Source organism: Balaenoptera borealis, assembly GCF_965194805.1.
Source record: "Balaenoptera borealis genome assembly, chromosome: 15".
Taxonomy (NCBI): Eukaryota; Metazoa; Chordata; class Mammalia; order Artiodactyla; family Balaenopteridae; genus Balaenoptera; species Balaenoptera borealis.
The window spans coordinates 26,720,510-26,740,067 of record NC_138871.1 but is presented as its reverse complement, the minus strand read 5'-3'; the positions used below and the strand labels follow the sequence as shown (position 1 = coordinate 26,740,067).

General features: G+C 37.4%; 1 protein-coding gene across 7 annotated transcripts in view; it reads right to left on the bottom strand.

The window, feature by feature from the left end:
- M1AP (meiosis 1 associated protein) overlaps window positions 1–19,558 on the bottom strand; it is a 92,326-nt gene that overhangs the window by 54,150 nt on the left and 18,618 nt on the right. For 6 of the 7 annotated variants that reach the window (XM_082356987.1, XM_082356988.1, XM_082356982.1 and 3 more), the window contains exons 3-4: window positions 10,740–10,925; window positions 9,644–9,812 (exon numbers count right to left, since the gene is read on the bottom strand). In XM_082356987.1, the coding sequence (XP_082213113.1) occupies window positions 9,644–9,812; window positions 10,740–10,925 (355 nt within the window). The remainder of the gene's footprint in view (window positions 1–9,643; window positions 9,813–10,739; window positions 10,926–19,558) is intronic. The other variant, XM_082356985.1, reaches the window with a different exon arrangement.

Below are 19,558 nucleotides of genomic sequence, written 5' to 3'. Positions count from 1 at the left end.
CTCTTCACATCTCTGTTTCACAGAGCAACATTTCTAGTCCTCTTTTAAGAGCAAAACAGGAACAAAATGGATAAATAACAGAAAAGAAAGGCTAAAAAACTATGGAAAAAGTTTTATAATATTATGTTACATGAAAACAAAAAAATTACATACATAAATTATAACTCTGAAACCTAAAAATGATTGTGGAAAACTGAGAGGTAATGTGCAAAAACAAAATCAGTGTAATGGGGTAGTGGAATTGTGAATGATTTTGAATTAAAAATTATTTTATAGTCACATCTTCTTTTCAATAAAAAATTCTTAGAGCCTGAAATTTTCTCAGTAAAAAGGCATATATAAATTTTCTCAGTAAAAAGTTTGTGCGAGGACACCACCTCTCACAAACTCTTACTACTACTATTAGTATCAACAGAAAACATTTATGCATTGCTCACATGTGCCAGGTACTGTTTTAAGTACTTTACATGCAAGTTATATTTAATCCTTGTAAAAACCCTATAGGATAGCTACTATTATTAGCCTTATTTTATAAATGAGAAAACTGTGGGACAAAGAGTTTAAGTAACTTGTTCAAGGCAACAGAGTTCAAATAAAAATTCAGTTGGATGGTTAAATAAATGGTGATGAATTTATACACTAGAATACCTCACAGCTACTAAAAGGAATGGGTTAGATCTCTATATGCCAATATGAAAAAAATGATTGGATAAATAGCTAAATAAAAAAATGCAGATCAGTGGGTATTATATAGTTCCATTTTTGTAAAAGTGGATGATATCAAAAACCCTAATAACATTACATGTATGTTCATGTCCATATATGTGTAAGGAAAGCAATTCAGTAGAATGTGTCCTACACTGCTGATAGCAATTATCTCTGGAGGGTAGAATTTTGGATCATTTTGAACTGTTTATATTATACTTCTGTATAGGGAATGTTTACTTGTAATAAAAAATTAAAAAATAACTGGACAAAAGCTACCACAGAGACAGCTAGGCAGGATATTTCAGCTAAATTTTTTTTTCAAGTTTGTACAAATGACTTATTTCCACACTTGCAAGGGTAAGAAATGGTTCTTTAAAGCAAGCATTTACTTGAGCAAATTTTAAAACAATTCCTATGGGGTTACAGGATGGAGAATACAATCTAAGACCATTCTTACAAGCCTTAACATAACTAAATAAGCTTTTCTAAAGTAAAGAAAAACATTTTATTAAAGATTCAACATTGCTTATAACTCTGAGTGTAATGAATGTGTGTAAAGAATGTGTATTTAAACTAGGGATTTATTTGAGGCTTTTATTATAATGACCACACATATAATAATAATAACACTGATGATAACTTCATAGATTTTATACTGTCTTTGCATTCATCTAAGAATAGGGGTGGATTTAATTCAATTTAACTATTGTATTTCCTATTGGATGACCACCTAAAAAATTTTAAGATCAGTCAAATTCATTTTCATCTCCATAAAACTTTGTAAACATATCTCTGTCAAATAAATCTGGTGAACTTCTGACGTTCTTAATATCAGCTAAATTTTAAATAAAGAAAAAATGAACAAGTTAGGCTAATCAAGAACAGATGGAAGAAAGTGTCATTTATACACTTGAAAGAAACCATATAAAAAGCCATAAGCCTGAAAATTTATAGAAAACTTTAACTGATATGAATGTGATTTAAAGTTAACCTTTTTTCTTGATGAGTCTGGCTAATGGTTTATCAATTTTGTTTATCTTCTCAAAGAACCAGCTTTTAGTTTTGTTGATCTTTGCAATTGTTTCCTTCATTTCTTTTTCATTTATTTCTGATCTGATCTTTATGATTTCTTTCCTTCTGCTAACTTTGGGGTTTTTTTTTTTTTTTTTTTTTTTACTTTGGGGTTTTTTTGTTCTTCTTTCTCTAATTGCTTTAGGTGCAAGGTTAGGTTGTTTATTCGAGATGTTTCCTGTTTCTTGAGGTAGGCTTGTATTGCTATAAACTTCCCTCTTAGAACTGCTTTTGCTGCATCCCATAGGTTTTGGGTCGTCGTGGAGAAGACTCAAATCAATAGAATTAGAAATGAAAAAGGAGAAGTAACAACTGACACTGCAGAAATACAAACGATCATGAGAGATTACTACAAGCAACTCTATGCCAATAAAATGGACAACCTGGAAGAAGTGGACAAATTCTTAGAAATGCACAACCTGCCGAGACTGAAACAGGAAGAAATAGAAAATATGAACAGACCAATCACAAGCACTGAAATTGAAACTATGATTAAAAAATCTTCCAACAAACAAAAGCCCAGGACCAGATGGCTTCACAGGCGAATTCTATCAAACATTTAGAGAAGAGCTAACACCTATCCTTCTCAAACTCTTCCAAAATATTGCAGAGGGAGGAACACTGCCCAACTCATTCTACGAGGCCACCATCACCCTGATACCAAAACCAGACAAAGATGTCAAAAAGAAAGAAAACTACAGGCCAATATCACTGATGAACATAGATGCAAAAATCCTCAACAAAATACTAGCAAACAGAATCCAACAGCGCATTAAAAGGATCATACACCATGATCAAGTGGGGTTTATTCCAGGAATGCAAGGATTCTTCAATATACGCAAATCAATCAGCGTGATACACCATATTAACAAATTGAAGGAGAAAAACCATATGATCATCTCAATAGATGCAGAGAAAGCTTTCGACAAAATTCAACACCCATTTATGATAAAAGCCCTGCAGAAAGTAGGCATAGAGGGAACTTTCCTCAACATAATAAAAGCTATATATGACAAACCCACAGCCAACATCGTCCTCAATGGTGAAAAACTGAAACCATTTCCACTAAGATCAGGAACAAGACAAGGTTGCCCACTCTCACCACTATTATTCAACATAGTTTTGGAAGTGTTAGCCACAGCAATCAGAGAAGAAAAAGAAATAAAAGGAATCCAAATCGGAAAAGAAGAAGTAAAGCTGTCACTGTTTGCAGATGACATGATACTATACATAGAGAATCCTAAAGATGCTACCAGAAAACTACTAGAGCTAATCAATGAATTTGGTAAAGTAGCAGGATACAAAATTAATGCACAGAAATCTCTTGCATTCCTATACACTAATGATGAAAAATCTGAAAGTGAAATTAAGAAAACACTCCCATTTACCATTGCAACAAAAAGAATAAAATATCTAGGAATAAACCTACCGAAGGAGACTAAAGACCTGTATGCAGAAAATTATAAGACACTGATGAAAGAAATTAAAGATGATACAAATAGATGGAGAGATATACCATGTTCTTGGATTGGAAGAATCAACATTGTGAAAATGACTCTACTACCCAAAGCAATCTACAGATTCAATGCAATCCCTATCAAACTACCACTGGCATTTTTCACAGAACTAGAACAAAAAATTTCACAATTTGTATGGAAACACAAAAGACCCCAAATAGCCAAAGCAATCTTGAGAACGAAAAACGGAGCTGGAGGAATCAGGCTCCCTGACTTCAGACTATACTACAAAGCTACAGTAATCAAGACAGTATGGTACTGGCACAAAAACAGAAATACAGATCAATGGAACAGGATAGAAAGCCCAGAGGTAAACCCATGCACATATGGTCACCTTATCTTTGATAAAGGAGGCAAGCATATACAGTGGAGAAAAGACAGCCTCTTCAATAAGTGGTGCTGGGAAAACTGGACAGGTACATTTAAAAGTATGAAATTAGAACACTCCCTAACACCATACACAAAAATAAACTCAAAATGGATTAAAGACCTAAATGTAGGGCCAGACACTATCAAACTCTTAGAGGAAAACATAGGCAGAACACTGTATGACATAAATCACAGCAAGATCCTTTTTGACCCAGCTCCTAGAGAAATGGAAATAAAAACACATATAAACAAATGGGACCTAATGAAACTTAAAAGCTTTTGCACAGCAAAGGAAACCATAAACAAGACCAAAAGACAACCCTCAGAATGGGAGAAAATATTTGCAAATGAAGCAACTGACAAAGGATTAATCTCTACGATTTACAAGCAGCTCATGCAGCTCAATAAGAAAAAAACAAACAACCCAATCCAAAAATGGGCAGAGGACCTAAATAGACATTTCTCCAAAGAAGATATACAGATTGCCAACAAACACATGAAAGAATGCTCAACATCATTAATCATTAGAGAAATGCAAATCAAAACTACAATGAGATATCATCTCACACTGGTCAGAATGGCCATCATCAAAAAATCTAGAAACAATAAATGCTGGAGAGGGTGTGGAGAAAAGGGAACCCTCTTGCACTGTTGGTGGGAATGTAAATTGATACAGCCACTATGGAGAACAGTATGGAGGGTCCTTAAAAAACTAAAAATAGAACTACCATATGACCCAGCAATCCCACTACTGGGCATATACCCTGAGAAAACCATAATTCAAAAAGAGTCATGTACCAAAATGTTCATTGCAGCTCTATTTACAATAGCCAGGACATGGAAGCAACCTAAATGTCCATCAACAGATGAATGGATAAAGAATATGTGGCACATATATACAATGGAATATTACTCAGCCATAAAAAGGAATGAAAGTAGTGAGGTGGATGGACCTAGAGACTGTCATAGAGAGTGAAGTAAGTCAGAAAGAGAAAAACAAATACAGTATGCTAACACATATATGGAATCTAAGGGAAAAAAAAAAAAGGTCATGAAGAACCTAGTGGCAAGACGGGAATGAAGACACAGACCTACTAGAGAATGGACTTGAGGATATGGGGAGGAGGAAGGGTAAGATGTGACAAAGTGAGAGAGTGGCATGGACATATATACACTATCAAATGTAAAATAGATAGCTAGTGGGAAGCAACCGCATAGCACAGGGAGATCAGCTCTGTGCTTTGTGACCACCTAGAGGGGTGGGATAGGGAGGGTGGGAGGGAGGGAGATGCAAGAGGGAAGAGATATGGGAACATACGTATATGTATAACTGATTCACTTTGTTGTAAAGCAGAAACTAACACACCATTGTAAAGCAATTATACTCCAATAAAGATGTTAAAAAAAATAAAGTTAACCTTTTCATTAAAATGAAATTATCTTGCTAAAGAACTTTCTAAAAGGTGAGTCTACCTTCTTAATTTCTAAGTTCACTTTTTCTTCAACAATTCTGGATCTTGCAGTCTCCAAGTCATCTTTGTAATAATTAGATCTCACTATGCAGGGCTGCACTAAAGAAGGCAGAAATTAGACCAATCGAAGGACATAATCTCATAGTTCCTTTTAAAACTGATCTGTAATATCATTTCCTTGTAATCTGTTTCTTTCTTCAAAAAATAGCGTGTAGACAATTTTTATTTAATTGATGATAATGGTTACCACAGTTAAAAAATTATAAATAGATTCAAAAAGTGTTTGAATCAATTCATGATATTCATGGGCTACGAAGGGAAGCTACAGGTGTTTGGCATATGTCCCTAAATATTTGAGTTGATGTCAGAGAGTGTGACCACCACCTCTCACAAATTATTTGATTTTTTCCAATCATTCATTTATTTATTCAAGAAACATTTATTGAGAATCTACTATGTGCCAGGCAGAATGATATATGCTGGTGATACAAAGATGTATAAGACACAGTCTTATCCTCAGGTAACTCACAGTCCACTTGAGGCCTGGCCATTAAAAAAAAATCACAGAAATATTAAACCATCCATATACAAAAATTTTCAAAAATACTAAGAATAGCTAATTTCATTTAGCATTTACTATATACTAAGTAATTAACATGTATGATCTCATTTAATCCCCACAACTACTGGATGGGGCAGGAATTAAAGGCTTACACAGGCTAAGTACCTTCTCCAAAGCCACACAGCTAGTAAGTAATAGAACTGGGATTTAGACTCAGGCAACTTAATTCTAGAGCACTCATCCTTCTGAGAATAAGACTTGTTGCTGTTGTTAATCTCTTGACAAGAACATCAGATAAAGCAAAACATTAATGGAATAAAGGAATTAACTTTGAGGAAAGTACAGGCAAACTGGGAAGATTTCAAGCTATGAACCATATGTACACTTAACTCAGAAAGAGGAATTACAAGCAATTTATGGGATAATGTATTATTTATAAGCAAATAGGAAGTTACTGGAAGAATCGTTAGCAGTGACACAAGGTAGAAAGCTGCCTTCCTGCATTTAAAAGCTCTTCTCTACAGCGCTAGCCTCTAACTATTTTAAATAAAGCCATCAGGTACCCTCAGAGTACTCTGAGCTTTGTGCCATTAGAGATTCAGTACTTTCTGGGTACAGTCACTGAAGGGAGAAAAGGACATGGTCCATGCCTGATCTGTCCATGATCAAAGAGAAATAAAAAGAGCTTCTCTCTCACAGGTTCAGTTTGAGAACCCACTGGGAAAGACTCTGACTAGTCGCCTGGAGAACTATGATCGCCTCACCTGGGTCATGGCCCACCCTGTGACCATGAAAATAGAGGTGTTACTAAAGAAGGGGGATGCAGGGGATGATGGGCAGACCAAGAACAGACTCCACAGGTATCACTGTCATCAATTCATTCAACAAATATATACTGATAATCTAGGATCTACTACAGAGTGGGGCGCAGAAATGAGTAGGACAAATTTGTAATGCCAAGGCTTAATGCTTAAGAGTTAATACAGATAGAAAAGATATCAAGTAGTTTACAGTTTAGGTGAGAAGACAAAATTATCACACAATAAAGCAATGGTATCATCAAAAAATCTACAAACAATAAACGCTGGAGAGGGTGTGGAGAAAAGGGAACCCTCTTACACTGTTGGTGGGAATGTAAATTGATACAGCCACTATGGAGAACAGTCTGGAGGTTCCTTAAAAAACTAAAAATAGAATTACCATGTGACCCAGCAATCCCACCACTGGGCATATACCCTGAGAAAACCATAATTCAAAAAGAGTCAGGTACCACCACGTTCACTGCAGCACTATTTACAATAGTCAGGAAGTGGAAGCAACCTAAGTGTCCATCGACAGGTGAATGGATAAAGAAGATGTGGCACATATAAACAATGGAATATTGTTCAGCCATAAAAAGAAACGAAACTGAATTACTTGTAGTGAGGTGGATGAACCTAGAGACTGTCATACAGAGTGAAGTAAGTCAGAAAGAGAAAAACAAATACTGTATGCTAACACATATACGTGGAATCTAAAAAAAAATGGTTCTGATGAACTTAGGGGCAGGACAGGAATAAAGACGCAGACGTAGAGAGTGGACTTGAGGACACGGGGAGGGGGAGGGGTAAGCTGGGACGAAGTGAGAGAGTAGCACTGACATATATACATCACCAAATGTAAAATAGATAGTGGGAAGCAGCTGCATTGCATGGAGAGATCAGCTCGGTGTTTTGTGACCACCTAGAGGGGTGGGATAGGGAGGGTGGGAGGGATACGCAAGAGAGAGGGGATATGGGGATATATGTATACGTATAGCTGATTCACTTTGTTATACAGCAGAAACTAACACATCATTGTAAAGCAACTATACTCCAATAAAGACTTAAAAAACAAATAAAGCAATGGTAAACAATTCTATGTGGTATATAATTAAGTGCTAAATTTTGTTGTGTAGACCACAGGCTATGTGGTTGTTCTAAGGAGAGGAAAATCAATTCAGTAGTCATGAACCTGAATTAGGCCTTAAAGGATGGGGAGGATTTTGTTGGAAGAGGATAAGGGGAGGAATTCAGAGGAAAGAAGGGGGAATTCAGAGGAAAAGATTACTACAAGTGGAGGGATGGAGATAGAAGGACAGTCAGTGAGGAGACTGGCTTGAGAAAAGCAGAGGGTGTGTAGCAGCTGAGAGTTCATACACCACACAGCAAGTCTAGTTACCCTCCCTCCCCAACCAGAACAATGTCAGTGGTCCATGATGCTGGAAGGATCCACATGTGTCAGAATTTGATGGAAACACATCCTTAGTTACCAACCCCCTAACCTAATTAGGGCGTGAAGGGAAGAGTGAGGTTATTTATGTGGAACCAGGAAGAGATCAATGGTATCAGAACAGTGGACACCTCCAGGTGTGTATAACCTTGGAGAAGACCAATATAACCAGAAAGAACTGACAGAGGGTGAACTGTAACTTGAGTGTTGGATAAATTAAAACCAGTTAAAAACCTTTTAAATGCTGTAACTTGAGAATCTCTACTTGACCTCCTGACAAAAATCTTCTCATAAATTTCCATTGCTTTAGCATGAAATCCAAATGTCTTAGAATGGGTTTAGGGCATATATGGCCTTTCTTGATCTAACCCTTGCCTTCCTTTAGAGCCTTACTCCTGCCTCTGCCTGATAGGCTCCTGACATAAGGAACCATGGGCTCATCTCTGAAAGTTGATTTATCTTGCTTTCTCATGTCCCTGGGTCTCCTTTTTGAGTCCCCCTTTCCTCTTCCTCTGCTTGGTTAATTCCTATTTGTCCTTTAAGACTCAGTTTGAATATTTTCTCTTCTAGGAAGTGTACGATTACTGGTGACTTATGTGGGATTTATTAGCAGGGATCTGAGTGCCAGTAGTCACTGGGTTGGGGTAGGTGGGCTGGGGACATCAGGGCTGGGAAGCTGGTGACTCAAAACCCATTCTGGGGAGGTAGGAGGTAGGCAGGGCACATATGAACCGAGACTATAATCCCCTGGCACATGTTCCATTGTTCCATCAAACTTCACTTACAAAACACTGATTAAGAATTTCAAGACTGCAACCCAAAAGCATTAAATCCTAAGCATAGGGGCTTTCTGAATGCAGGGCCTTGTGTGACCGCACTGGTCATAGGCCAATGAAGCCAGCCGTGCATATGTCTCTTCATACAGCATTGGTTATAATAGCAAAATGTAATAAACCAAATTATTCATAAATAAGCGATTAAACAAACTATGGTCCAACCACAAAGTAAAAAAAAAATCATGTATTCAGTAAAAAACAAGGCATGTCTATAGATACTAACACAGATAGCTGTACAACATGCAAAGAGGATTACGGAATATTATGTATGTCATGATCCCATTAAAATATAAAATATTTCTTCCTATTATCTATCTATCTATCTATCTATCTATCTATCTATCTATCTATCTATCTATCTAATGGAGCATTAAGAGGGATACCCCAATCTCTTGAGGAGGAAGGAATTTTTACTTTTTATACCTATATTTCAGGTTTTACATTAACATATATTGTTTCTAAAATTAAAAATATGATTAAAAAATTAAACTCTAACACCTAGAAACACCTGTCTGAACCACAGTGAAATCTGTTGGCTTCATTTCATTTAAGAACATAAAAAGACCATGGAAGAGACTTCCCTGGTGGTCCAGTGGTTAAGACTTCCCTTTGTAAAGCAGGGGGTGCGGGTTTGATCCCTGGTCGGGGAGCTAAGATTCCACATGCCTCGCGGCCAAAAGACCGAAACATAAAACAGAAGCAATATTGTAACAAATTCAATAAAGACTTTAAAAATGGTCCACATCAAAAAAAATCTCTTTTTTAAAAAAAAGACCATGGAAAATAATCTTCTTGATCTGTAAAAGACTACTCATTAAAATTCTTACCATTCTTTTTACCTTTTCTTTTAATTCTTACCGTCGTTGCTGGCCTCTTCAACAGGGGATGCTGAGTCCATACATTCTAGGACTCCCTTTGTGATCTCAACCACCTGAAGCCTCCTGACTCTGACTATGTCTGTATCTTTCAATCCTTCCTCCAATTGTTTGACCACCTCTTTTCCAGGCTGTGAAGTCAGAACAGTAATCTGGAAATAAATAGAAGAATCAACGTGTCTACTTTCCCTGATGTACAGAGGTTAGAATGTAACAGGTTAGATCTGGAAGATTAAACACCACAGAAATCTGTGGTAGTGGCTATTGTCTTTAGGGCAAAGAAAAAAATTTATATGTAATTTGCAAATCAAATTTCATTTGACAGATTCTGGTGGGAGAGGTCTGGTGGGTCAGATCATCACAGGACCCTTCCAAACAGGCTGAACCTACCCCAGAAAGTGACCAATGAGAAGCCATCCCTGTGTTTTAGTTTTTGTTTTTCTTTTGGTCGTACCGCGTGCAGCATGTGGGATCTTAGTTCCTCAACTAGGGTTCCCCGATTAGGGACTGAATCCGCACATCCTGCATTGGGAGCACGGAGTCTCAACCACTGGACCGCCAGGGAAGTCCCCCACTGTGTTTCAGTTTTTAAGATTGCTTGAATCATTGGCAGTATCCCTCTTGCTCAAAGTGCTTTGATGTCTTGAGGATACAAAGGAAATAGGATCCTTAAATTCCACTCATTAAATGTGTACTAAAGATCAGAGAGCTTATATGCTCTTTTCTCACAGCGGTACTTCCATGTAGATTTCTCTCCTTGCTCAATCTGAATCTGGGTTGAACTTGACACTCTGGAAGGCAAGTATTAAATACATTCAATTCTCTTTTGTACTTAGACATTTTTAATTGATGAATAAGCATGCAGATGAAAGCATAATTATTTTTAAACTCATTTGTCTGATGCCTGATGTTACTAGAGACTGAATGTGTTTTAACTCACAGTCACTCATGTACCCAATGGAGTATCTAGTCATGACTTTCAATGTGAATGAAACAGAGAACAACAGAAGGATGACAAACAATGAAGGATCTAGATGGACTGAAATGGGAAGGTGGCTTAGTCCTAAGCTATCTTTTACCTCCAGGGAAGTGTAGGTCAAAGCTGCACTTGTGGTCATGTGTCCACTGTACTGTTTGAACTGCTGGAGCCCATCCTTTATTGCCAGCTGCAGAGAAGTGGCTTGTGGTCTGAAACAACCTTCTCTTTGCAATATGCGGAGTTCTGAGATGCAGGCCTGCAGCCTAGCAAAGTTCCCTTTCACTTGCTGCAGAGAAAAATGAATCAAAGATGCAAATCTTTAGTGACTCAGGTTTCAGATTAACTGGCAGTCTAATTTCATTATCAATTACTCCTCAAGAGTACTTTTCCCTTCCTGAAAATCTGTTTATTTGACCAAGATCTATGGAATGCCTATTATGTTCTAGGCACTGCACTAAAATCTTCCCTAGACCAGAGGAAGGAAAATTTGCAGCCAAAGGACTTTGATTATGTGGAATTACTAGAAACAGGAAAGAACGTGTTTTAACTCATTCACTCACCCAAAGGAAGGTTCAGTTGTGACTGCTTAGTTTTACTTTGGGGTGGTCTGCAAATTGGAGGCCTAGCAGTGTCACTCTTAGACATTACCTTCATTTCTCAGTCAGTCTAGGCACAGCAAGCTTCTCTATTCAAGAGTGATTTTTTTTTTTAATTAATTAATTTATTTATTTTTGGCTGTGTTGGGTCTTCGTTTCTGTGCGAGGGCTTTCTCCAGTTGCGGCGAGCGGGGGCCACTCTTCATCGCGGTGCGCGGGCCTCTTACTGTCGCGGCCTCTCCCGTTGCGGAGCACAGGCTCCAGACGCGCAGGCTCAGTAGTTGTGGCTCACGGGCTTAGTTGCTCCGCGGCATGTGGGATCCTCCCAGACCAGGGCTCGAACCCGTGTCCCCTGCATTGGCAGGCAGATTCTTAACCACTGCGCCACCAGGAAAGCCCAAGAGTGATGTTTTATCAGAAAGGAGGATTTTGATCATTTTAGAACTGATAAGGTCCTACCTAATCTGCCCCTCAGGATCACTTTAAGCAGAGATGCTTGGCTTAGTCTGCAGTCAGGTCAAGGAATCAACATGTAAATCTCCTGGCTCTCCTCACTTTCCTTCACAAAAACTTGTTCTCAGGAAGTAATCTAATCTAATCTGACTCTAGATCGATGTTACCTCTCCTAAGAATATATGCATTTTGAATAAATGTGGAATTAAAATTTGTGACACTATTTGAAGGAATTCCAAGCATCAATAGCAGGTGGGGGTGGGGTGGGGAGGAATTATTATTTGGGATAAGGAAACTTTCCTGATCAAAGAGCAGAATTGAGCAATATTTGCAAAATGCACATAAAATTCATGAGCATGTTACTTTGCTTACATGCTCCTCTCCATGAATCTCTGGGAAAAACACAATAAATAGTATATAATTCTTACACAAAGAGAACTTGTAATCTAGATAGGAAGATAAGAAACCTACTCAAGTACAGACTAGTAGCCTTTGAGCATTTCTTTTCATGTACTCCCTAAAAGAATATGAAAAATGATATACTCCTTTATACGTTTTTAAGTTGACATCTAGATTTTAGGTAAGTACGTAGTTGTTAAGGATATAACTTCCAGCATATTTAAATATCAATATTTCAAAATAAAACTATACCACTACTCTTTAAAACATAATCCAATAGAATCTAAATATCATAGGCATTTGATACTTGCATTATTCAATTTAAAAAGTACATGAGCAAGCTCTTTTTTCTTTTTAACAGATGGAAATTAATATTATTCATTTTTCTCCTTGAATTCATATTTCCATTTCACTTTTCTCATAGAGTTTTATCATAATGTAATAGAATTTTTTGGTTGGCAGTTTTTTATTGATCATCTTATCATACTTCTCTGTGTCAAAAATATTTACATGTTCTAAGATTTTAAAATTTCCTATGACTATAGGCTCTAATTAATAATCTAGATTGAGCTATTATTAAAATTATTGTTCATATACAATTGATCAAAACAACATATATATTACCTATTTTGATAATTATTGGCATTAAGCATAAACTTTAATTAGAAATGCATCTCTTAATGGCATGAGCATGTTGTGTTCTTTTTTCAATTAGTTAAGGTATGTGTGAATAAATAAATTACTGATTGAATGGCACCAACATTCAGTATTAATCCTATTCTTATTTTCTAGGAGGTTTCTAGTGCTGAGAACCATCATCCTGATATATATAGATGTCAATCAAATTGTCAAATTCATTCTGAGCTATATGCCAAAAATTATATAGGGATATAAATACTAATAAAAATTATTTTAATGATCTATCAGCTGCTACTCAGTTTAGTCTTTGTTTTTTAAGATTTTTTTTTTGATGTGGACCATTTTTTAAAGTCTTTATTGCATTTGTTACAATATTGGTTCTGTTTTTTTGTTTTGCTTTTTGGCCACGAGGCATGTGGTATCTTAGCTCCCCGACCAGGGATCGAACCCGCACCCCTGCACTGGAAGGCGAAGTCTTAACCACTGGACCGCCAGAGAAGTCCCTCAATTTAGTCTTCCTTCAATTTTGTTAAAATTGGAAATCACCTGGTTGCAAAAGATTCTTAACCCAATCATAAGTCATTTACTTTCTTACATTGATGCCAATATTTTGAATTATTCCTTGTTTGGTGTCCCTGCAAGTTTTAAAACCACATGGCAATTCATCACAGTAAAATTCATAGTGGGTGAAAGATTTGTACCTCTCACCTCTTCCTTTTTATTTTGGATTTTCTTTGTGAAGTGGAAGAAGGGTAATTGTGAAAGGGATGGTGGGAATGACGAAGTAGCCTGACGCCCTCATCATAGGCATAATTAGTCAGAGAAATTTTAGAAAAGAATACTAGTGGAAATTGAGGATCTATATATCAATTCTTTAAAATTATATATTCCTGTGTACTCTGGGAAGTCTTATAGCCCTAGTGGTATGTGTATCCCAGTTGAAAGAGACTGTTATAGACTATTGGTACTTTAGAGATTTAGAAAAAGAAAGGTAAGTGTTGTTGGAAAGGGGGTGAGATTGGGCTGAGAATTGAAAGGGTAAGATTTGTAAAAAGAATACAATATTTTATGTGTTTATGTGTGTGTGTTGGGGGATTGGTAGAGAGGCTGAAAGTTCAATACAAGCATCTATGGAGGTTGAAAGTGAATATAATGTGTCAGAGAGAAAGAGGAAAGGTGCCTGACAAGAGTAGAGGATGCTTGTTGAAGAGTAGTGGGCATTTTAGTTAAAGAAGTACTAGTCTTGGTTCAGGTTTTAGATCCAAATAGACTTGAGTTCCAAACCTATCTCTTCCTCTTATGACTATGAGTCCTTAAGCTAAAATGTCTTCAATTAGAAATTGGGGACAATGGAAATACTTATCTTACAGACTATTAAATGACTTAGTTCATGTCACACAGTATGTACTCAGTGTTAGCTGTGGTTATTATTTTTTATCACTATCAAACTCTAAAAGCACTTAAGACATTGCTGATTAAACAGAAGGGGTTTGTATTGACTTAATGGCCCTATTCTACAACTGACAAAAATAAGTGGAAAAAAAATAGTATCTATGTAAATGACATAGGTCCGTTCAGTCATCCATTTTAAAAAACATTTATTATTATGTGCTTATGATGTACTAGGTACCTAAAAAAAGACATAATTCCCACTTTCTACTAACTTTACAAACAAGTGAGATAAATAGCCTCAGAATAGAAAGGGATTAGAGTCACACTAGAATGACATTTTCCAAAGTATGTTGACAAGTTATTGTCTGTCTATCTCACTAGAATATAAGCTCAATATAATAATATACTAAAGGAGGAATCTGATCTATCTCTTCATTGTCAGGTCTGCAGGGCCTAGAACAGTACCTGGAACACAGTTTTATTAAACAAATTATTTTTGAATAAATGGTAAATGGATGCACATATAATAAATTTCAGGGGGAGGAAAAATATGTTAGAAAATATAGGCATTCTCTGTACTGCCTTTGCAACTTTTTGATGAATCTAAAATTATTCAATAATGAGAAATTTATTGAAAAAATAAACTAGGAAAATAGTAGGAAAAAAAGGATACTATCTTCTGGTAGGGAAGGCCTTTGGAAACATGACAACAAAGGTAGGACACCATAAAGGGAAAAATGAAGAGATCTGACCATATAAAAATTAAAATTTTCTGTTAAGTAAAGGAGAATATGAATAAAGTTAAAGGCAAAAAACAAACTGGGTAAATACTTGCAATGTATATGATTAGCATGACATTAATATTCTTTTATTTATTTATTTATTTATTTATTTATTTATTTATTTATGGCTGTGTTGGGTCTTCGTTTCTGTGCGAGGGCTTTCTCTAGTTGCGGCAAGTGGGGGCCACTCTTCATCGCGGTGCGCGGGCCTCTCACTATCGCGACCTCTCTTGTTGCGGAGCACAGGCTCCAGACGCGCAGGCTCAGTAATTGTGGCTCACGGGCCTAGTTGCTCCACGGCATGTGGGATCTTCCCAGACCAGGGCTTGAACCCATGTCCCCTGCATTGGCAGGCAGATTCTCAACCACTGAGCCACCAGGGAAGCCCCAACATTAATATTCTTAATATGTAAAAAGCACCTACAAATAAATAGATATCTGAAACACACTCTTCCACCACCTAACAATATACATACTAGATAAAACACAAATATCTTTTATATGTATAGTTGAATTCATAAGAAATTAAGGGAAATCCCCAGGTACCAAAGTGGGGACAACAGGAAACTACAGTGTGAGATAGGTATAAAAGTCTTGGCTTTACTTGTTAATCTTGGGAACCTAGGGCTTTGTGTTGTAAAGGAGAAGGAGACAAGGCCTTAGGCCCTCATAAGGAGAAGAGTTGGAACTGCCATCCTGGCTCAAAGTTAAGACCATTCAAAAGGTTATTTTCTCAGTGAAAAGGTGGGCTAGAAAGAATCTACTCGCTGGTCAAGGGAGGTGACAATGAAACTTGGCTTATGTGAGCTCTGAGTAGAAATGAGAAAGAAATCACTGCTGGGACCTAGAAACCACGTATCTCCCCTCATGTGGGTTTGGGATTTGTCTTTATCTGCAGGGTCTAGGAAACCCTAAGTTTAAAACATAACTTAAAGTGGTCCTGGGTTGATAGCACCTCAGGTATACACCCTAAACTCAGTCCTCACAGAATTCTCACACATTAAGATCAGCTTAAGGTAAGCTAATAATCCAAAATTACAAAATCAGTGAGGAAACAAACATTATGAGAGAGAGTCTGCAGAAACAACAAACAGGAGAATTAGAATACCAACCACTTCAGATATTAGAATTATCACATATATTTAAGTACCTTTAAGATGTTTAAAGAAATAAAAGAGGGATTCAACACCATGAACAAAGAATTAAAAAACTATCAAAAAAGGACCAGAAAGGGCTTCCCTGGTGGTGCAGTGGTTGAGAATCTGCCTGCCAATGCAGGGGACACGGGTTCGAGCCCTGGTCTGGGAAGATCCCACATGCCGTGGAGCAACTAGGCCCGTGAGCCACAACTACTGAGCCTGCGCGTCTGGAGCCTGTGCTCCGCAACAAGAGAGGCCACGATAGTGAGAGGCCCGCGCATCGCGATGAAGAGTGGCCCCCACTTGCCGCAACTAGAGAAAGCCCTCGCACAGAAACGAAGACCCAACACAGCCAAAACTAAATAATAAATAAATTTTAAAAAAAAAGAAAAGAAAAAAGGACCAGAAAGATTTGAACATTACCAGGGTAACTGTACACTGAAGTAAAGGGGATAATCAGACGTTTCAGGGTCTACTGGACACTGGCTATGAACTGACACTAATTCTAGGAGATCCCAAACATCATTGTTGCCCACTAGTCAGAGTAGGGGCTTGTGGAGGTCAGGTGATCAATGAAATTTTATATCAGGTCCAGGGGGTCCCCAAATGCATCCTGTGGCTATTTCCTCAGTTTTAGAAAGCATAATTGGAATAGACATACCTAACATCTGGCAGAATCCCCACATTAGTTCCCTGACCTGTGGAGTGAGGGCAATTATGGTGGGAAAGGCCAAGTGGAAGCCTCTAGAACTGCCTCTACTTAGGAAAATAATAAAAGTAATACTGAATTTCTGGAGGAATTGCAGAAATTAGTGCCACCATCAAGGACTTGAAAGATGCCGGGGTGGTGATTTCTACCATATCCCCATTCAACTTGCCAATTTGGCCTGTACAGAAGACAGACGGGTCTTGGAGAATGATAGTGGATTATCATAAACTTAACCAGGTGGTGACTCCAACGGCAGTTGCTGTACTAGATGTGGTTTCATTGCTTGAGCAAATTAACACATCTCCTGGTACCTGGTATGCAGCTATTGATCTGGCAAATGCCTTTTCTCCACTCCTGTCTATAAGGTCCCACAGAAGCAGTTTGCTTTCAGCTGCCAAGGCCAGCAATACACCTTCACTGTCCTACCTCAGGGGTATATCAATTCTCCAGCCCTATGTCATAATTTAGTTCACAGGGATTTTTGACTGCCATTCCCTTCCACAAGCTATCACACTGGCCCATTACATTAATGACATTATGCTGAGTGGACCTAGTGAGCAAGAAGTAGCGCCTACTCTAACTTATTGGTAAGACATTTGTACGCCAGAGGGTAGGAAATAAATTCGACTAAAATTCAGGGGCCTTCTACCTCAGTGAAATTCCTAGGGGTACATTGGTATGGGGCATGTTGCGATGCCCCATCTAAGGTGACGAATAAGTTTGTTGCTTTTGGAGTAGAAGAGAGCATCTAAAGGTCAAACTGCTTTTTAAACAGATGCTCAACATATTTCTACTTTTAGCTCTACCTTCATTCTTACCTCCAGAAGTACTTGATTTTACCAATTCCTAAGGCTTTTGAGAACTTGGTGGTTTAAAATGCTTTCTTCCTTGGGTTTCCCACTACTGGCTTAAGATTTAGCTCTCTTGGGACTGCTAAGTCAATTATCACTTTTCACCTGTATTATAGTTTCCAAAATTTTGTTGCGATTTTTCTTCTCTCATTCAACAAGCATTCAAGATTCAAAGGTTACAAAAGAATATGTAGAAAAAGTCACCTTCCTACTCTTGTTCTTCAGCTAACCAGTACTTTACTGGAGGCAATCAATATTACTAGCTTTATTGGGTATCTTTCCAGAGATATTTCTTTACATGGAAGAAAATATAAATGATAAACTTGATCTTTCTTCTTACCAAAATAGAAGAGATTATGATACTCTTTCGTATCTTGATTTTGTTGCAGAGTAAATTTGGGTAATCACTACATTCAATATATAAAAAGTGTCAATTTTTATGGCTACATAGTATTCCATTAATGGATGGACCATAACTTTATTTAACCAACTCCCTATTAATTAACATTAGGTTGTTTCCAATCTTTTGCTATTGCAAACAATGCTGAAATGAATAATCTTATACTCAAATCATTTTTGCACATATGAAAACATATCTGTAGGATAAGTTTCTAAAAACAGACTTGTGAGACTTCCCTGGTGGTCCAGTGGTTAAGACTCTGTGCTCCCAATGCAGGGGGCCTAGGTTTGATCCCTGGTTGGGAAACTAAGATCCCACATACTGCAACTAAGCCCATGCACTCTAGAGCCCACGCGCCACAACTTGAGAAGCACACGTGCAGCAACGAAGACCCAGTGCAGCCAAAACAAAACAAAACAAAACCTATTAAAAACAGACTTGCTAGGTTAAAGGGTATGTAAATTGTGATACCAAATTGCCCACTATAGAAATTGTGTTAAAATATATGCCCATAAATGGCATATAAGGGTGTCTGCTTCTTTATATCCTCATAAACAGTATGTCATTAAACTTAAAAAAAAAATCTTTGCCAGCCAAATAGGTGAAAAATAATAGCATCTCAATGTAGTTTTAACTTGCATTTCTTTTATAAGTGAGACTGAACATATTCAATGTTTCAGCATCATGTGTATTTCCTTTAATGAAAACTGTATATAATTTCTCACTTTCTATTGATTGTTGGTCATTATCTTTATTGATTTTAAGGAGATCTTTATGCGGTTAGGTAAATTAACCCTATGTGATATAGAAGCAAATATTTTTCCTCATATTGTTAGTTGTCTTTAGATTTTACACACAGTATTTTTTTTTTTTTGGCCAAGTGTATATTTTCTATTTTTTCTATTTTCTATTTTCTATATTTATTCAGCTGAATTTATTAATCTTTTATTTTTGGAATTTTGGCTTTTGTGTTATGATTAGAAAGGCCTTTCTTACTGTTACATTTTCCCCCATGGTCTGTATGTTAATTGTTGATTCATTGCCTCTCAGCTCAAAATTCACGCTTCAGTGTATCTCTGCAATAATGGGCAGAATTCTACTTTAAGTCTTTCTCCTTTACAGTAATCATGATGTTAAGTTTTCTGAGTAGAGTGTACTGGAGGGACATTGCAGGAGGAAGGTGCACTCCTGCTGAAAGCAGTGGGGTATGAAGTTACCTGGTAGTGCTCCACCCACATGCCCAGAACTTGTAGGCCCTTAGTGTTATGGACTTAATGTTTGTGTCCCCTTAAAATTCATAAATTGAAGCCCTAACTCCCAATGTGATGGTATTTAGAGGAAAGGCCTCTGGGACGTAATTAGGTTTAGATGAGGTCATGAGAGTGGGGCCTCCATGATGGGATTGATGCTCTTAGAAGAAGAATAGACACCAGAGCTCTCTCTTCATGTACATGCACTGAGGAAAGGCCATGTGAGCACATAGCAAGAAAGCCGCTGTCTGCAAGATGGAAGAGGACTCTCACCAGAGCCTGACCAGGCTGGCACCCTGATCTTGGACT